The sequence below is a fragment of the Misgurnus anguillicaudatus genome, chromosome 11 (genome assembly GCF_027580225.2).
Source record: "Misgurnus anguillicaudatus chromosome 11, ASM2758022v2, whole genome shotgun sequence".
Lineage (NCBI taxonomy): Eukaryota > Metazoa > Chordata > Actinopteri > Cypriniformes > Cobitidae > Misgurnus > Misgurnus anguillicaudatus.
Genome location: NC_073347.2, coordinates 28,234,515 through 28,250,741, shown reverse-complemented (window position 1 = coordinate 28,250,741; position 16,227 = coordinate 28,234,515). Strand labels below are relative to the sequence as shown.

General features: G+C 40.7%; 1 protein-coding gene across 1 annotated transcript in view; it reads left to right on the top strand.

The window, feature by feature from the left end:
• The window catches only part of syne2b (spectrin repeat containing, nuclear envelope 2b), a 191,307-nt gene that overhangs the window by 16,230 nt on the left and 158,850 nt on the right, over nucleotides 1-16,227 (top strand). Inside the window, exons 19-41 of the mRNA XM_073873482.1 lie at nucleotides 214-378; nucleotides 527-664; nucleotides 893-994; nucleotides 1,083-1,259; nucleotides 2,245-2,403; nucleotides 2,522-5,203; nucleotides 5,351-5,485; nucleotides 5,644-5,796; nucleotides 6,094-6,287; nucleotides 6,463-6,556; nucleotides 6,837-6,919; nucleotides 7,496-7,619; nucleotides 7,847-7,992; nucleotides 8,110-8,260; nucleotides 8,402-8,997; nucleotides 9,641-9,808; nucleotides 11,442-11,592; nucleotides 13,316-13,474; nucleotides 13,590-13,757; nucleotides 14,781-14,882; nucleotides 14,985-15,188; nucleotides 15,259-15,466; nucleotides 15,554-15,666. Coding sequence (XP_073729583.1) covers nucleotides 214-378; nucleotides 527-664; nucleotides 893-994; nucleotides 1,083-1,259; nucleotides 2,245-2,403; nucleotides 2,522-5,203; nucleotides 5,351-5,485; nucleotides 5,644-5,796; nucleotides 6,094-6,287; nucleotides 6,463-6,556; nucleotides 6,837-6,919; nucleotides 7,496-7,619; nucleotides 7,847-7,992; nucleotides 8,110-8,260; nucleotides 8,402-8,997; nucleotides 9,641-9,808; nucleotides 11,442-11,592; nucleotides 13,316-13,474; nucleotides 13,590-13,757; nucleotides 14,781-14,882; nucleotides 14,985-15,188; nucleotides 15,259-15,466; nucleotides 15,554-15,666 — 6,372 coding nt within the window. The remainder of the gene's footprint in view (nucleotides 1-213; nucleotides 379-526; nucleotides 665-892; nucleotides 995-1,082; nucleotides 1,260-2,244; nucleotides 2,404-2,521; nucleotides 5,204-5,350; nucleotides 5,486-5,643; nucleotides 5,797-6,093; nucleotides 6,288-6,462; nucleotides 6,557-6,836; nucleotides 6,920-7,495; nucleotides 7,620-7,846; nucleotides 7,993-8,109; nucleotides 8,261-8,401; nucleotides 8,998-9,640; nucleotides 9,809-11,441; nucleotides 11,593-13,315; nucleotides 13,475-13,589; nucleotides 13,758-14,780; nucleotides 14,883-14,984; nucleotides 15,189-15,258; nucleotides 15,467-15,553; nucleotides 15,667-16,227) is intronic.

Sequence of the window (16,227 nt, the reverse complement as noted above, 5' to 3'; positions counted from 1 at the left end):
TGAACTAAAACCAACTGTTTTGATAGTGAACCATAACCTTACTGGATACACTGTTCTTGAAAACCAGCCTATAAATGTCTTGTTGTAATAAAAGGTGTAAATAGAGGTGTAGTAAAAAGTACTTTTACATCAAAAACATTACAGACTCTACATTTAAAAAGTGTATGTAAATGCTGTTATACTTTATAACATTATCTTGCATTGGTTCTCCAGGTTACCTTATCGATGATGTCAGAGTGGAGCTCTCGCCAGGCTCATCTGAATGAAGTTGGCAACTTCCTGATGGAGGTCACAGACCCACAGACTAGCCGTGCCATTTCGGACGAACTTTGCAAGATAAATCTGCTCTGGGCTGACTTTGCCAAAACAACACAGTTTGTGAGTCACCCATTATGTTCAAAGCATAAATACAACTTATAAAATGTGTCCCTCTTAACTTGACAGAAGTTTGGTCAAAATGCACCAGACAGACAGTCCAGCAAATAGTCGAAGTGTACCATATTTATAAGTAAGTTGTATGTTCCAGGCATCGGCTGAGGAGCCCAGCATTGACCCATCTAGTGCTCAGACAGTCCAAGCCCTGATAAGAGAGGCCACACAGTTACTGAAAGAACCTGTGGAGGTTCTTTCTGTACCACTACGAATTTATACCAAGAGACTGCAGGTATGCACACACATTCACTTGTACTCACACGACCATGCATATGTAAAGACAAAAATGATACTACCTACTCAGCCTCTTTAATTAGTTGCTATGTAAATTTCTGTTTTTGTTTCGGTTACTTACACATGAGTTGAAAGAGAATTTCAGTTCATTGATTTTGTGACTGCTCATTTGGGTCATTCAGTATTTAAACAGTAGTTAATCAGGTCTGATTTAAATTTTTTATAGTTTATGATGAAGAAAGTAAAGGATGTGGATCTTGAGGCCCTCACTCCATCTTTAGACTGCTCCCGCGAGACCCTAAGCAAACTTCAGCAGGCCATTCCTGAGGTAAATAAAGTTATTTTATGCTAGAACAGACATGGATTATTTTTATTTTTTCATCATATACTGTATACTTGTGTGGCTGTATATTCAGGTGTTGCAGACACTCTGTGAGGCTGAACAGGTGTGTGATGAGTTGCGTTTGAGTGTAAGTGGTTTGTACTGTCGTCTGGCTGAACTCTTACATTGGGAGACTGAAGCCAGAGAGCTTTACCAGGTCCTAAAGGAGGAAACACATAGGCAGAAAAGAGGACAGGACCCCAGAGTTCGTGTGAGTATATATTAGTTATTCTTAAACTGGTGGTCTGTACTACAAGCAAGCGCAACAACATACAACATAGACCGCAAACAAGTTTACAAATAAGAGATTTACTTACTAGTCCATCAACAAGATTGCCAGATCAGCATCTCTGTTGCATCCAGTGCTGTCTTTTAGCTCACGCCAACGAGTAAAAACCTGACCGAGTGGGACTCTTGTCCGGTTCCTAACGCGGTCAGATTCTCTTTTCCTTCTCTCTTCCAAACGCGCTTGCTTAACTTTTAAATAGTTTAGCCTCACGTCTCAAATTCGCGCGTGCAGTTGTTGTTATAAGCTTGATCGACTTCATGCGGCGCTGCAAGAACCGACAGCCGGATGATGCCAAGGTGCCGTCTCGGATCATTCTCGCGGTACTTTGACGTCATCCGGCAGTCGGTTCTTGCAGCACCGCATGAAGTCGAACAAGACTAACGTGTGTGACGTCGTTGCCGTAAAGCAAGTCGTGATTCGTCAGTGGATTTGTCAGGGGCAGTTCTCTCAAGCTTGCATTGCTGGTTTTGCTAGCTGCGTCCTCCTCAAGCTTCAACAGGAGGATGATTCGCCCTACTATGACTTTGTTTACCACCGAAATAACTTTGAAGCTCTTATATTAAGGTAAAATAACTGCATAGTATGTCTTTAATTTGAAAGTTATCAATACATTTTGGAACTGTTAAAATGAGAATATTTTTAGGAAACATTTGTACTCAAAACTGTAGAGGTAGTTCATGACCCCTCTCAGATTTGGCGTGCTAGGTGATCCGCAGATTTAGTGTAACTGCTGTTTTACTGTTGTCTGCCACCTACAAAAGTTTAAGAGCCATAAAACCCAAAATATATTTAGTTTTCATGTACCCTACATGCACCTTGAATTTTTTTTGTCACAAAGTGACAAACTATTTCCTCTCTTTCCCTCTTTACTGTCTTTACCTCTCATTTTATTTATTTTTCCCTGAAGCTGTTGATTTCGAGGGGATTACAGTTGGAAGGTCAGGTGGTAATGGAGGAACAGGATCTGCAGGTTATGGTGATGACAAGTCAGAAAAATTCCCCACTTCAGTATCTCATTGCATCCAACATGCAAGACAGGGTTCGCGCTGCTGTCGAAAAGTCACAGGTTTGTCCAGTGTTTTTAGAATTACAGTTAACACTCTAAAATTCTAATATATATTAGGTATGCGGCTGAAACAGCACACTTTCAGAAATTATAGATTAACCTTGCAAAATCTCAACAGGAAGCAGTAGGAATGTTGAGCTCTTTGGGGGTTTGCAGAGACAGAAGCCCTGCTAGAGATGAGCCACCTCCCAAGATCTTTGTCCAACCTCGGGAGACACAGGAAGAGCCCCAAACTCAGAAGCCCCAAACAGTCAGCTCAATCCAGCACTTTCCCTCAAGTGCTCCTGGCCTAAGTGACCCCCAACCTACAGTCAAAGTCAGAGTATCCTCTCAAATACCCGTGGATGTAACTTCCCAAGCTATAGGCTTTGAACCCAAGCCATCTAATGAGCCTGTGCCCATGATTGTTGTAGAAGAGTGTGAAAAAGTAAAAGGAAGTCCTCAAGTGCACCCCAGTGAGCAACAGGAACACTCCCGTGCCCAGTTCACTGAAATTAAGTCACAAGAGGTTGTCCAATCTCAAACAAGAAAAGAAGTTCTCTCAAGGCATCGTGAAGGAAGCCAACAATCTTTATCACAATGTGTGACTCAGCAACAGTCAGACATGCAGAACCAGTTGCAAATGAAAACTCCAGTCACAGCCCAACAATCTCAACAGAAAATGCAACAAGCAGCACCACAAGTTAAAAATAAACAACAATTAGCACAGCAGCCGCAAATGAAACCTCAGCATGGAAAAATTCAGGTTGTATCCTCTGTACAAAAACAGCAGGTAGTTCAAGAACAAACACCAGCCCGGCCACAGTCTCAGGTTAAACCAGAGATGCAGGTAGTTCAGGTACAAACACCAGCTCTGCCACAGTCTCAGTTTCAAACAGAAATGCAGCTACAGAATAAGGGGGCAGGCAAACATCAAGCTCCAAATAACCAGCAGATGAAACAAAGGAAATCCCAGGCACGGAACAGACCTTGGCTTCAACAAAGTGGTCATTTGGAAAGTGTTACCCAACATCCGGCTCAAGTGATGTTCTCTCATTCAGAGCCTCAAGACAAAAGTCTAGTCAGTCCTAAAGCATCACCACAGACAGTTGCTACTATGTCACCTGTGGCTCTGGGAGGCTCAAGTTCTGTTCAGGTTGCTCAAGGTGCAATTCATGTGCAGTCACAAAGCATTGTCCAGAGTAAGGCAAAACAGCTAAAACAACAACAACCAGTTGCACAACACCAACCCCTTGTAGGGGCACAAAAACTACCTCAAACTACACCAACAACTTCAGCACCACCAGTGACCCAAAAACAACCACAACAGCCAGTGACGATTCATCCGGTATTGACCCAACAACAACAAACCTCTATTTCAAGTCAAGCTCAAATAACATCACAAACAGCACACCCCATTGCACCTATTCAGCAACAAATGCAACCTCAAACACAAAGTGTAATATCAAAACAACCTCAAGTGTTAATTCAGAAACAAACACAACAACAGTCTCTGGCTCCCATGGAGCCTCATATTTTGGCACAGTGGCAACAACAACCCACCCAGTCTCCTTCAGTGCCTCAACCACAAAGATTTCCAGTGTCTCAAGGAATGCCCCAAGGCACTAACAGATCAACAGTCCAGCAGCAACCAGTATCTATTCAATCACAAGTAATGATGCAGAGGCAACAATCACCACAGATTGTAGTTCAGATTCAGTCCCAGCAACCCTCACAGCAATCTCAACCTGTGATTCCCCCTGAACCCAAAAGGTCAACTCCCATACCACCCAGAATCATCTCTATGCCTCAGCCTCAGGCATCCCTCTATTCTCAAGGCCAAATGTTAGGTCAAACCCAGGTCAAAGATCAGGGCCGTGCACAGTTTATGATTCAACCACAAGGGCAACCTCACTGGGTTTTCAGTAAACCAGAAAGTGTCACCCAAACTTACAGTCAACCCCAAGGACCTATTACCGTCTCTTCCCAAATGCAGCCCCAGGGCCATTTCCAAAATTATCCCCAATCTCAAAGTGTCCATCCAACTCAAACTCAGCAATGGCCTCCAATAACACCAGGCATAGTGACCCATACCTACTCCACTTGCCAAACTTCAGGTCAGGTACAAATACAACCTCAAATCCCAGTTTACACTAAACCCCAGCCACAGCCTCCACAGTGGCCCTCTCCTGGATCTGAATCATTGCCACATCCTTATGGACAGATAAGACCCCAAGGTCCAATTCACCCTATGGTTCCTTCCCAGCACTGGAGGCCTGTCATTTCGGGATACTCTGAAGCTGAGACTCAAGGACAGGGACCACGTCCTCAGTACCCCCAATATCAAGATCTACAGAGACCACAGAGCTCTCAACAACAGTGGGATTCTGTTCGTGCAGAACATCAGACTCAAGTCTCTGCCCAGATGCAAGGTGTTCCTCAGCCTGTAGCTCCATGGAATCACCCATCATCACAAGCATCAACACGAGGTACACAGCAACCTCAGCAACAACTTGGTCCATCTAAGACAGATACCCCACCTAAAAGCCAAGTAGCCCAGACCCAGCTTCTGTCCCAAGTCACAACGAAGCTCGAAGTATTAGTACAGGAACCATCACAGCAGCAGCCAACTCCTCGGGTTAAGCAGCCAGCACTTGCCCTGGCCCCCCCTCAAACCTACACAGAAGCTTATTCAAAGGCACAGGCCTTGGTAAGGAATAGATTTGAGGAAGCAAAGCACTGTCTTCAAGAACACATTCTCGAAGCTGTCAATGTATTCAAGGAGAAGCAGTTGACAGATGAACAAGCATTAGTCAAGGAGGTTAGTTAATTTTAGACACACTATAGTTTTGTTGTGCCATTGTTCGCAAAATCCAGTTACACCAGTAAATATATATTGTACTTTTGGGATTCAGAAAATGAAAAAAAGTTTCCAGTTCTGAAGTGCAGGAATTGTTGGTTTGTTTAGGAGACATTAAGGGCTCTTGACACTGAGCTCCTTGAAGAGTTCTTGAGGGCAGCTGAGGGGATGGAGGCTTTCTGCACCCCATCAGAACTAAGAGACATGGAGTTTTTCACTCATTCTGTTAGAACACAGTGGGAGGTATTTGTGTATTAAAATCTATTCCTGTGTTCATCTGTTGTGTGACTTGTGATGTTTTAAAACTAAAAAATATCTAACAGATCTAACAGAAATGCTATGCACTGTTTGTGTGTGAAATTTGCTTGCTCTTGTTTGTATCATCTCGTTATTGTTTTCAGGCTATACGAGCTCAAATATCCGAATATTTGAGGCAACTCAGATATGAGATAACCCGTCAGCATTTTAACCGCATAGTTGAGACATGTGAGATGCACTTTATGAGACAAAAACTCAACCATACACCTGAACCAATGACAGAATCAAAAGAAGAGGTAAAGTTTTTTGTTCATGCTTGCAGAGCATGAAGAGACATCATTGAATGGGTGTGGGGATGAATTCCTCCTGGCTGCATTAACATTTCTTTCTTTGGTCTTTTCTCTATTTGACATTTATTGTATTTGCCATTCATTGTTAGGCTCCAATAGACCCTACATCTTACATTTTTGTTGTTTATCCTCTTAACCAGTTTACAGTACCAGTCTCTCTCTCTCTCTAGCACTGAAAATACTGCAGTGAGACAGTAATAATATCTATGGGTTTAATGATTTTTTTCCTCTCTGTACCTGCAGGCCTGTTTTTCGGCAGATGGCAGTCTGGCACAGGCAGGGCAGCATCTGGAAGCTCTGAAGGAGTTGTGTGATACACTGAGCCCTGAGGATGCACACAGGCTCGCACAGGCCCAACTTAAAGAGTGCGAAAGGAGACTCGCTGCCATCCAGCGGCAGTTTAGTGGAGATCAAGACACACCTTCACCAGACAGCAGGTAACCAAGGAAGATTACTGTAGGTTGCTCCACTGCAGGTCATAATGCTGAAAAGTCATGCTGAAACCTGCTGTTTCTGTCCGATATGTTGCATTTATGCTGTAATAAAAATATTGTCTTCTGCTTGCCATTTCACTCCCTTTATTATATTTGACCTTTTCTTACTGCCTTATAGTTTACAAATGGACCAAACAAAAGAGCCACCTGCTCCGAAAGCACAAACGGTCCCACCATCCCCTGAGAAGCCCAAAGAGGTTATTGTTACAGAGGTATTTCTTTTCAAAATGTGAATTTCTTTTCTTTTCAAAAGACAAAATGTGAATTTGTTGGATGTTGTTACTGCTGAAAAGGTATTAACCAACATAAACTGGTTTAGCTAGTCACCCAGCCTGATCATCTGACATAAAAGACCCCTCTAAAACCAGACAACCTGCATGACCAGACTGGGGACACAGAAAACCAAACTGTGTTTATGTCTGTACTGAAAACAAGACAAAAATACTAAGAAAGTCATTTTTTGCAGTGTACTGACTGTGCAATTTGTTTTAGGCGGCCACAGCAGTCAGCCCCCCACAACCACGAACTGTGGAGAAGAGAGAAATAGCGAAACAAACAAGTGTGGAGGAAGACAGGTATGGGGATAAATTAACAAGAAAAGTTTAAGTTTGTTGTACAGTATGTGTTTGAATACTGGTATACACTTGGTATTAAGATGTGTTTTCATCGATTGGATAACAAGTGGACAACGCTAAAGACACGTGTAAACGGTGTTCAAAACGTTTTGAGCTTGTCCACTTCGGACCACATTCAGAGGTAGTTGAAAACACTTTCGACCAGATTGCTTTTGTGGTGTAAACGCGCATGTGGTTGAATGTGTTCGAGCAGCCACGAAAGACCATTTTGCGTGACTGATACGCTGTAAACCGGGTGAATTTAGATCATGATTTTAAATGTAAGTCAATGACGCTCTTGGACTTACCAAGATGGCCGCTCGAACTCTGCGCTGGCTTCACCTCATGCTGTTACGTCAAGCGTTCTATGCGCAATCCAGTCATTTTTATAAAGATCAGTGGATAAAGCCCCAAAGCGTGTGTTTTTCGCCAAATGTGTGAGAGTTGGCAACCCTGACATACACACCAGTTGCTTTTAAGAAACTCGTAAGTATTTTGTCAAAATCTTCAATACAGTTTAGTTCTTGGCCTTCTCAGGTACCGCAGCTGCAGGTTTGCACTGTTGACTCAGCTGAACAGAAACGAGCAATGCATGCTGGGAGATCGTCCTTCAGAATCAGTCACTCCCACAGACCTGCAAAAACGACACAGAGAATTAAAGGTAATTCAAAAGAAATAGATTTCACAAAAATTGCTGCTCTTTTTTGAGAGAGATAATCATTATAATGTTTAGACCTTTGCAGTGCTAAGGAAAAAATGTACCAATGTCCACTTTTTAAAGCTTTAAAATAGAAACTTAATTTGTGTTTAAAAAGCAGGTTGATTTTGTCTATTGGCTAAATTGTGTTTTTTCCAACCCTGAAATGTTTGTTGTGTTTTTTTTTTTAGTCTCTGTGGGACGAAACAGAGTCATTGTGGAAGGATTATGAAACACTGTGCATGCAGGCTGTACAGTTTAAAGACCGCACTGCCGAACAGGACCGGACTGAGCTCACTGTCAGGTGGAGAGATCAGAGGTCACAGTTACAGCGCAGGTGCGTTTGCATCACAAAAAAAAAACATTTTCCTTCTGTAGTTTGAACAATCATGTCAGTGCTGTTGTATGTGTAGTATTGTTTGTTGAATCCAATTTTTTCTCTTCACTTCATCAGGGTGGATTCACTGGGAGCAGCACTGGAGCTCATGGACTCAGTTAAGCAGAAGATCTCTGAGGTTTCTGAAAGGCTGGACAAGTTCATTAAAGTACCTAAAGACATTAAGGGATACACACTAGCCAACCCTGCCATATTGAGAGATGTGAAGGTAAGAGATATTTATGTTTATATATTTAGAAATTAATTTATAATTTGTAATTCCTTTTCAACATCCTGCCGGAAGCAACTTGTGTTGATCTCATTCTCCATCCCTTCATTTTTTCTGAATGCCTGACTGTTTCACTTTTAGGATTTAGACGAAAGTATCCAAGCAGAGATGGATCGTCTCTCTCGATTCGACTCTGAGCCTAGTCATCTGGACCTGCGTGACCGGTCACCTCTCACTCAGGTGGTTCTGAATCACAGATCCAGCCTGGACCACCTCAGACAACAAGTGCGCAAGAGTGACGCCGCTGCCCGTGCCCTCGATCGCTTCCTCATGTCCCTGCGCACCGTCGAGCTGGATGTGACTGCTGTGCAGAGCGCTTCCAGCAGTGATGCTGCGGTGCTGCAGGACAGCAGATCTAAACTGGCACTTATCAGGAAGGGAGTCAGCAGTCTCAATGATAAGGCTCCGCAGCTAGATCAGCTCTTGGGTGGAGCACAGCTCGACGTGACCCAGGACGGCAGCCCTGTTTCCTGCCTGGACATGGTGGGGGTCCTGGTGCGCAAGGTGGAGGAGGTAGATGACAGGTTGATTATTCGACAGAAGGACCTCCAGAAGGAACAGAAGAGCCACGGATTTGGTCTGAGGAGAAAGACAATGCTGGCTGAGCTGAGGAAGGTGCAAGGGGCAGCAGAGAAACAGGGACTGAAGGATCCCACCTTGCCAGCCGTACAGCACAGGTACGAATGATTCTTACTTAGACAGATAGATTTGGATTAGGAATGTGCGTTTACTGCTGTAAATGGATCTGACATGTACAAACATTTAAACATTTGATTTTTACTATTTTGGAATCCATTCAGCCGATCTCCGGGTCTGGCGCTACAATTTTTAGCATAGCTTAGCATAATTTATTGAGTCTGATTAGATAATTAGCATTGCGGTAAAAAATAACCAAAGAGTTTCGATATTTTTCCTATTTAAAACTTGACTCTTCTGTAGTTACATGTGTTCTACGTGTACTAAGACCAACGTAAAATTAAAAGTTGCCATTTTCTAGGCAGATATGCTAGGAACTATATTCTCATTCTGGCGTAATAATCAGTGACTTTGCTGCTGTAACATGGCTGCAGCAGGCGTAGTGATATTACGCAGCGCCTCAAAATAGTCCCCTGCTATTGAAAGTTACTAAGGGGACTTTTTTAACTATGGGGGAGCTGGAAAATGAGCATATTTTCAAAAAAGTGGAGTGTCCCTTTAAAGATATAAATTCATAAGTACATGCTTTGCGCATGCAGAATTCAAATAAATCCATTAGAGGATGTGTTTATTCAGTTTTTTTCTCTATCTTTGATCCTACTGTATGTGTACATCTATATCCAGGATGCGTGCGCTGTCCGATCTTGAATCTCAACTTAACTCACTTCGCCCGGAATACCAAAGCATCAAGATGGCTCTGTCCGAACTCTCCACACAGAAAGAGGAGCATGATCCAGCAGAGGAGGAACTGAAATCCCTTTGGGATGAGACAGAGAGATCTGTTTCTGACAGGTAGGTTGACACTTTTTTGTTTACTAAACAACCAATTTATGTTTCACAAAAGGTTCTTTGCTTTAGAAAAAGGTTCTCCAGTGGTTCTCAAACTTTTTCGGTGTGCTGCCCCACTTGTGTATGGTGCATCCATTTATGGCCCCCCAAAAGAAAATATATGACATAAAACATTCCAAAATAATTTAATTAAACAAAACATATTCCATTATACAATGTGGTGCTGTTGGTTAGTAACGTTATTTTTCTGTGGTTTAATTACACAGAATGTATGATAAATTATTGTATTTTATAAAATGTAATTTAACTTGGTTCCTCCTGGCCCCATCTCAGGGCCCCCAGTTTGAGAACCACTGCTTTAGACTATAAAAAGTTATGAAATAAATGGTTCTTTAACCTTTGACTGAATGGTTCTTTGAGGAACCAAAAATTGTTCTTCAATGGCATCACTGTGAAGAACGTTTTAAGCACCTTTTTTTAAAGTATGTATATTGTTCGGCTTATTGTTTGTGGTTAAGAATGCCGCAGGGATTACATATTTTTGTAGGCAATACCCCTGAAGCGAGTTGATATTTTAAACGTGGGTTCACACCAGCCACATTTGAGGCGTAAATTTACGTCTACTGAGTCTAGTTTGCAGCTTGAACTTTTGAGTTTACTCGCTTCATTCGCGCGTGAAAGCCGTGCATGAAATTCTACTCATTGAGACATTCACACGGAAATTCGCGTCACGAAGCAGAAGCTCTCTCGACTCTGCTCGCTTCCTGTAATCACATCACTAGAGCAAGCTCCTGGTTTGTTAACGCGTTGCATTTTTCCGTCAAAGTTTACATTTTTAAACTCGCACGTTTGCCACAGCAAGGCTCAATTCACGGCATTTGCGCGAATGAAGTGGAATCGCGTATACCGTGCCACGCTAAACGCCTCATTCACGCCGCGAGACCTCCAGACGCGTGTCAACGCGTCTTTACATTGACTTAAAATTGAACCCTCTACTGCGGCTGGTGTGAATGCAGCATAACACTTTCGGTACCATCATCCTGAAGTCAATGGGTTTTTTGAATGGGGTTTTGGTTAAACTCCTTAAATAAAATCTCGGATTAACCTAAGCCCAAGATATTTTCACGTTTTATTCTTCGACATAAAACACACCAGTAATATCCCCATTTGTGATTTTTTTAAAGGTTTAAAAGTGTCTTTATAAGGGTGGATGCTAACAAGTTGCTTCATGGCACTGCAGACTTTGTCAGGGACTTCATTACGCATAAAGATATAAAATTGGAAAGAACTGTTGGAAGCTTGGTGGTGATGACGTTGTTGTAGTTCGCTGAGGAGGTTAGCTTTTTATATTTAGTGAACACATTTAGACATAAAAATTCATAAAAGTTTTGTTCATCTGTGAAGATTATCTTGTTGGACAAAACTTTTGTCATAAACTTTTGAGTTAATTTTTTTCCAATGCAAAAGGTAAAAGAATGTGCTTTTTGGGGAGGGAACCAGTGTTCTGCTAACTTCTGAGTTGGCCTACAAAAATACGTCATCTCTGCAGCACTCTATAAACTGATAATTTTCACAAATTTCATCTGGGAGAGATAAACTAAATACTAGGTTGCTTATGTTTTTGTGTGTTTGACAGACAAGAGCAGTGCACCGTTTTAATGGAACTGCTAAAGAAGTTTCAGAACTGTCGCAGTTACCTTGGCAACACTCTACAGAGGGCGGAGCAAACAATTAATGAGCAGGCGTCATATATGGGCAAAGACAACCTGCAACGCCTCCTCACAAAAGTATGTCAACCTCAGACTAATCCTTATCATAATATGATACATGTTAACTTATTATCCTTTGTTGTACTGTCTTTTAGGATTATGTGTAATTGCATATTGCTATTCAGCATCAGTGTAAGTGTTATTGTATGTTACAGTTACAATGTTACCTAGTTAAAGGGATAGTTAACCCATTTTCTCATTCTTATGTTGTTCTAAACCTGTATGAATTTATTTTTTTCTGATAAACACAAAATAAGTTATTTTGATAAATGATAACGATTGACTTCCGTAGTAGGAAAAACAAATACGGTGGAATTCAATAGGTAGCGTCAACTGTGTGCTTACCATCATTTATGAAAATATCTTCTTCATCATTTATCAAAGTACTTCCATGATATTTGTTTTCCTACTATGGAAGTCAATGGTTACTGCCAGCTGTGTGCTTACCATCATTTATCAAAATATCTTCTTTTGTGTTCATCAAAATAAAATAAAAAAACGAATACAGGTTTAGAACAACATCATGGTGACTAAGCTATGACAGAATTTTCATTGTTGGATGACTATCCCTTTAAACTTAGGTCATTTAAAAATTTGCACCACAAGGGGTCAGTCATTACTAATGGAAGTCAAATAGGTACAATTCAGAGCCAGACATATCAGTTTTGGATCTGTAATTTAAGTTTATCTCGAATTTCACACACCCCTGTACCAAGTTTTTATGCTTATTTTTTAGTGTGTACGTAACACAACGTCATATCCTTAACTATAATGATCACTTCCATGTTCACTATTTTAAAGGAATAGTCAATTTTCTTAAAAAAAAATCCAGATAATTTACTCACCACCATGTCATCCAAAATGTTGATGTCTTTCTTTGTTCAGTCGAGAAGAAATTATGTTTTTTGAGGAAAACATTGCAGGATTTTTCTCATTTTAATGGACTTTAATAGAGCCCAACATTTAATACTTAACTCAACACTTAACAGTTTTTTTCAACGGAGTTTCAAAGGACTATAAACAATCCCAAACGAGGCATAAGGGTCTTATCTAGCGAACCGATTGTCATTTTTGACAAGAAAAATAACAAATATGCACTTTTAAACCACAACTTCTTGTCTAGGTCCTTTCCTGCGTGACCTAACGTAAATGCGTAGTGACGTAGAGAGGTCACGTGTTACATATATGAAACGCACATTTGCGGACCATTTAAACAATAAACTGACACAAAGACATTAATTAGTATCATTCGACATACAACAACGTCGGAACGGTCCTCTTTCTCAATACTTGTAAACACTGGGGCGTAGTTTTGCGTTCGTCCTCTGTGACCTCTTGACGTCATGACGTATTGCGTGGGGTCACAGGATCTAGACGAGAAGTTGTGGTTTAAAAGTACATATTTTTTTGTCAAAAATGACAATCGTTTCGCTAGATAAGACCCTTATGCCTCGTTTGGGATCATTTATAGTCCTTTGAAACTCCGTTGAAAAAAACTGTTAAGTGTTGAGTTAAGTATTAAATGTTCGGCTCTATTAAAGTCCATTAAAATGAGAAAAATCCTGCAATGTTTTCCTCAAAAAACATAATTTCTTCTCGACTGAACAAAGAAAGACATCAACATTTTGGATGACATGGTGGTGAGTAAATTATCTGGATTTTTCTTTTAAGAAAATTGACTATTCCTTTAAAAGATCTTATACTGTTAACTATAGTTTTTAAGTATGTGTCCATGTTGTAGGTCATTGGTATAAAGGAGGAGCTCAGTGGCCTCGGATCAAAGATAGAGGAGTTCAGAGTCGTGTGCAGACAGTTGCAGTCTCATCTGAAAAAAATCCCTGACTGCTCAGAAACTCCATTTGAAACGGAGGCAGATGGTTTGGTGGACTCTTGGCTGGATGTGAGAATATAAAAATCATCTTTACCCAACACACATCAAATGTTTGACCATTGTATGATCATAAAATGTTTATTGTTTTAATTACTAAAAGCAAACATTTTTGTCTCTTTGGCAGGTGTCAGAGAAAACAGACAGTTACATGGATAACTTGCGTGTGGCTCAGGAGATGTGGGAGAAACAGCTGGTTCTGGGTGGAGAATTGGACAGCTGGACTTCCACTAAACTCATCATCTTCTCAGAGTCTCACCCTTTTACCAGCGAGAGTGAAGTTCTCAGCATGAAGGTGTGTCTTTAAAGGATTAGTCCATTTTCTTAAAAAAAATCCAGATAATTTACTCACCACCATGTCATCCAAAATGTTGATGTCTTTCTTTGTTCAGTCGAGAAGAACTTATGTTTTTTGAGGAAAACATTCCAGGATTTTTCTAATTTTAATGGACTTTAATGGACCCCAACACGTAACTGTTTAAAATTGCAGTTTCAAAGAACTCAAAACGATCCCAAACGAGGCATAAGGGTCTTATCTAGCGAAACAATTGTCATTTTTGACTAGAAAAAGAAAAAATATGCACTTTTAAACCACAACTTCTCGTCTATCTCTGGTCCTGTGAAGCGCCAGCGCGACCTTACGTAATTGCGGAGTGACGTAGAAAGGTCACGTGTTACATATATGAAACGCACATTTGCGGACCATTTTAAACAATAAACTGACACAAAGACATTAATTAGTATCATTCGACAAACAACAACGTCGGAACGGTCCTCTTTCTCCACACTTGTAATCACTGGGGCATAGTTTTGCATATGTCATCCGTGACCTTTCGGCGTGATGACGTATTACGTGATGTCGCGCTGGCAAGTGACAGGACCGGAGATAGACGAGAAGTTGTGGTTTAAAAGTGCATATTTTTTATTTTTTTTGTCAAAAATGACAATTATTTTGCTAGATAAGACCCTAATGCCTCGTTTGGGATCGTTTTGAGTTCTTTGAAACTCTGTTGAAACTGCAATTTTAAACAGTTACGTGTTGGTGTCCAATAAAGTCCATTAAAATGAGAAAAATCCTGGAATGTTTTCCTCAAAAAAACATGATTTGTTTTCGACTGAACAAAGAAAGACATCAACATTTTGGATGACATGGTGGTGAGTAAATTATCTGGATTTTTTAAAGAAAATTGACTAATCCTTTAAATACATTGTTTTTTAATGTACTGCTGATTTTTTAGAAACATATAGACGTTATAATTAACAGACTAAAAAACTGACTAAATTCTTACATCATGTAATGTTGTTTTGTGTTTATTAGAATGAAATTCAAAGCCAGGAGGACAACATTGAAAATTTCCATAGAAAGTTATTAGAGATCCAAGAACTTCTTCAGAGCAAAGAATCTCCTCTTGAATTGCAGGTGAACAAACATTGCTTTCTGTTTATTTGTCTTATTTAAAATTGTGTGTTTTTTATTGCCAATTAAACTACACACTCATGCACACTCTCTCCTCTTTCTTAGATAATGGAAACAAACCTGAGAAAGAAAATGGAGCAGGTGAAGGAGCTCTTCTCCGACTGCACAGACGTGTTTCAGGAGCTCCTCACAGTTATAGCTCATCTAACTCAGAAGATCAACACCAGTCAGTCATCTGTGGAGAACATACGTTCCTCAGCTGAAATGGTCTATTCAGAAGACCGCGCACAGATGGAAGCACAGTTACAGGTAAAGTAGATGATTAATAAATGAGTAGATTTGTTTTTGTGTATGTTACTGATTTTATTTTCTGTTGTAGGACCTGAGTGAGCAGCTTCTGGACCAGGAGGAACAGGCCGACTCTCTGCTGAAAGAAATCAATCTCATGTTCAGTATTACTGGACCGCAAGTAATGGACGACCTGATCAATCACAGCAAGCGTCTTAAAGAAAGCATCGCAGAAACAAAGGAGCTGATTCGTCAGAATAAAGAACAGGGGGAGAAGAGCTTCCTGCAGACTATCAAAGGTGTGAAAGCACAAAATTGTTGTCATGAATTATGATCTGGTATTTTGCTGTAAATGAAAGTCTCTGACCCTTTTGGCTTCTTTGCAGAAAAATTCAACTCATTTGAGGAATGGTTGCAGGATGAGCAACTGTCTGTGAATGAATGTTTTGAGAACCCAGAGAGAAGGGAGGATGTGGAAGCATCCATGCAAAGACTGACGGTGAGTAGCAGTCAGGAGGAGCACAGCTGTATTGTTTCCTCACTTTTGTAATACAGTTAAGATAAAAACACCTGCTGAATGTAAATACAAGAATGTAAGACATTTTAAAGATGGAGAGGAGCTTCACATGGCTTGGATTGAAACATGTTGAAGGAGTATACAGCCTGGTTTCCATTACGGTTCTGCCCAAAACTTTCGCAATATTTTCTAAATATTTCATTGCAAAATGACAGAGTTTCCACTAACCAAAGTTATGCGACTGAAATGTAATTCTTTCCTCTCACAAGAAGTCATTCCAAAAATCATCATGGCGATGGATGTTGGTAGGTTTACGTTATATTGTAGTCAACAAACTAGACATATTTTTTAATCGAAGAAGATGCAGCCATATTATCCAAGCATTAATGGCAAGGAAAGACCCTTGTACGTCACGTATGAGGTGTTTCTGGGAATTTATAGCCGAGGGGCAACCTTCCGATCTCTTTGATGAAGCCAATACGGAAGTGATTTAGGGTGCTCCTCATTTCTCTGTCTTACTCCTTACCCCTTCACCTCGGTTTT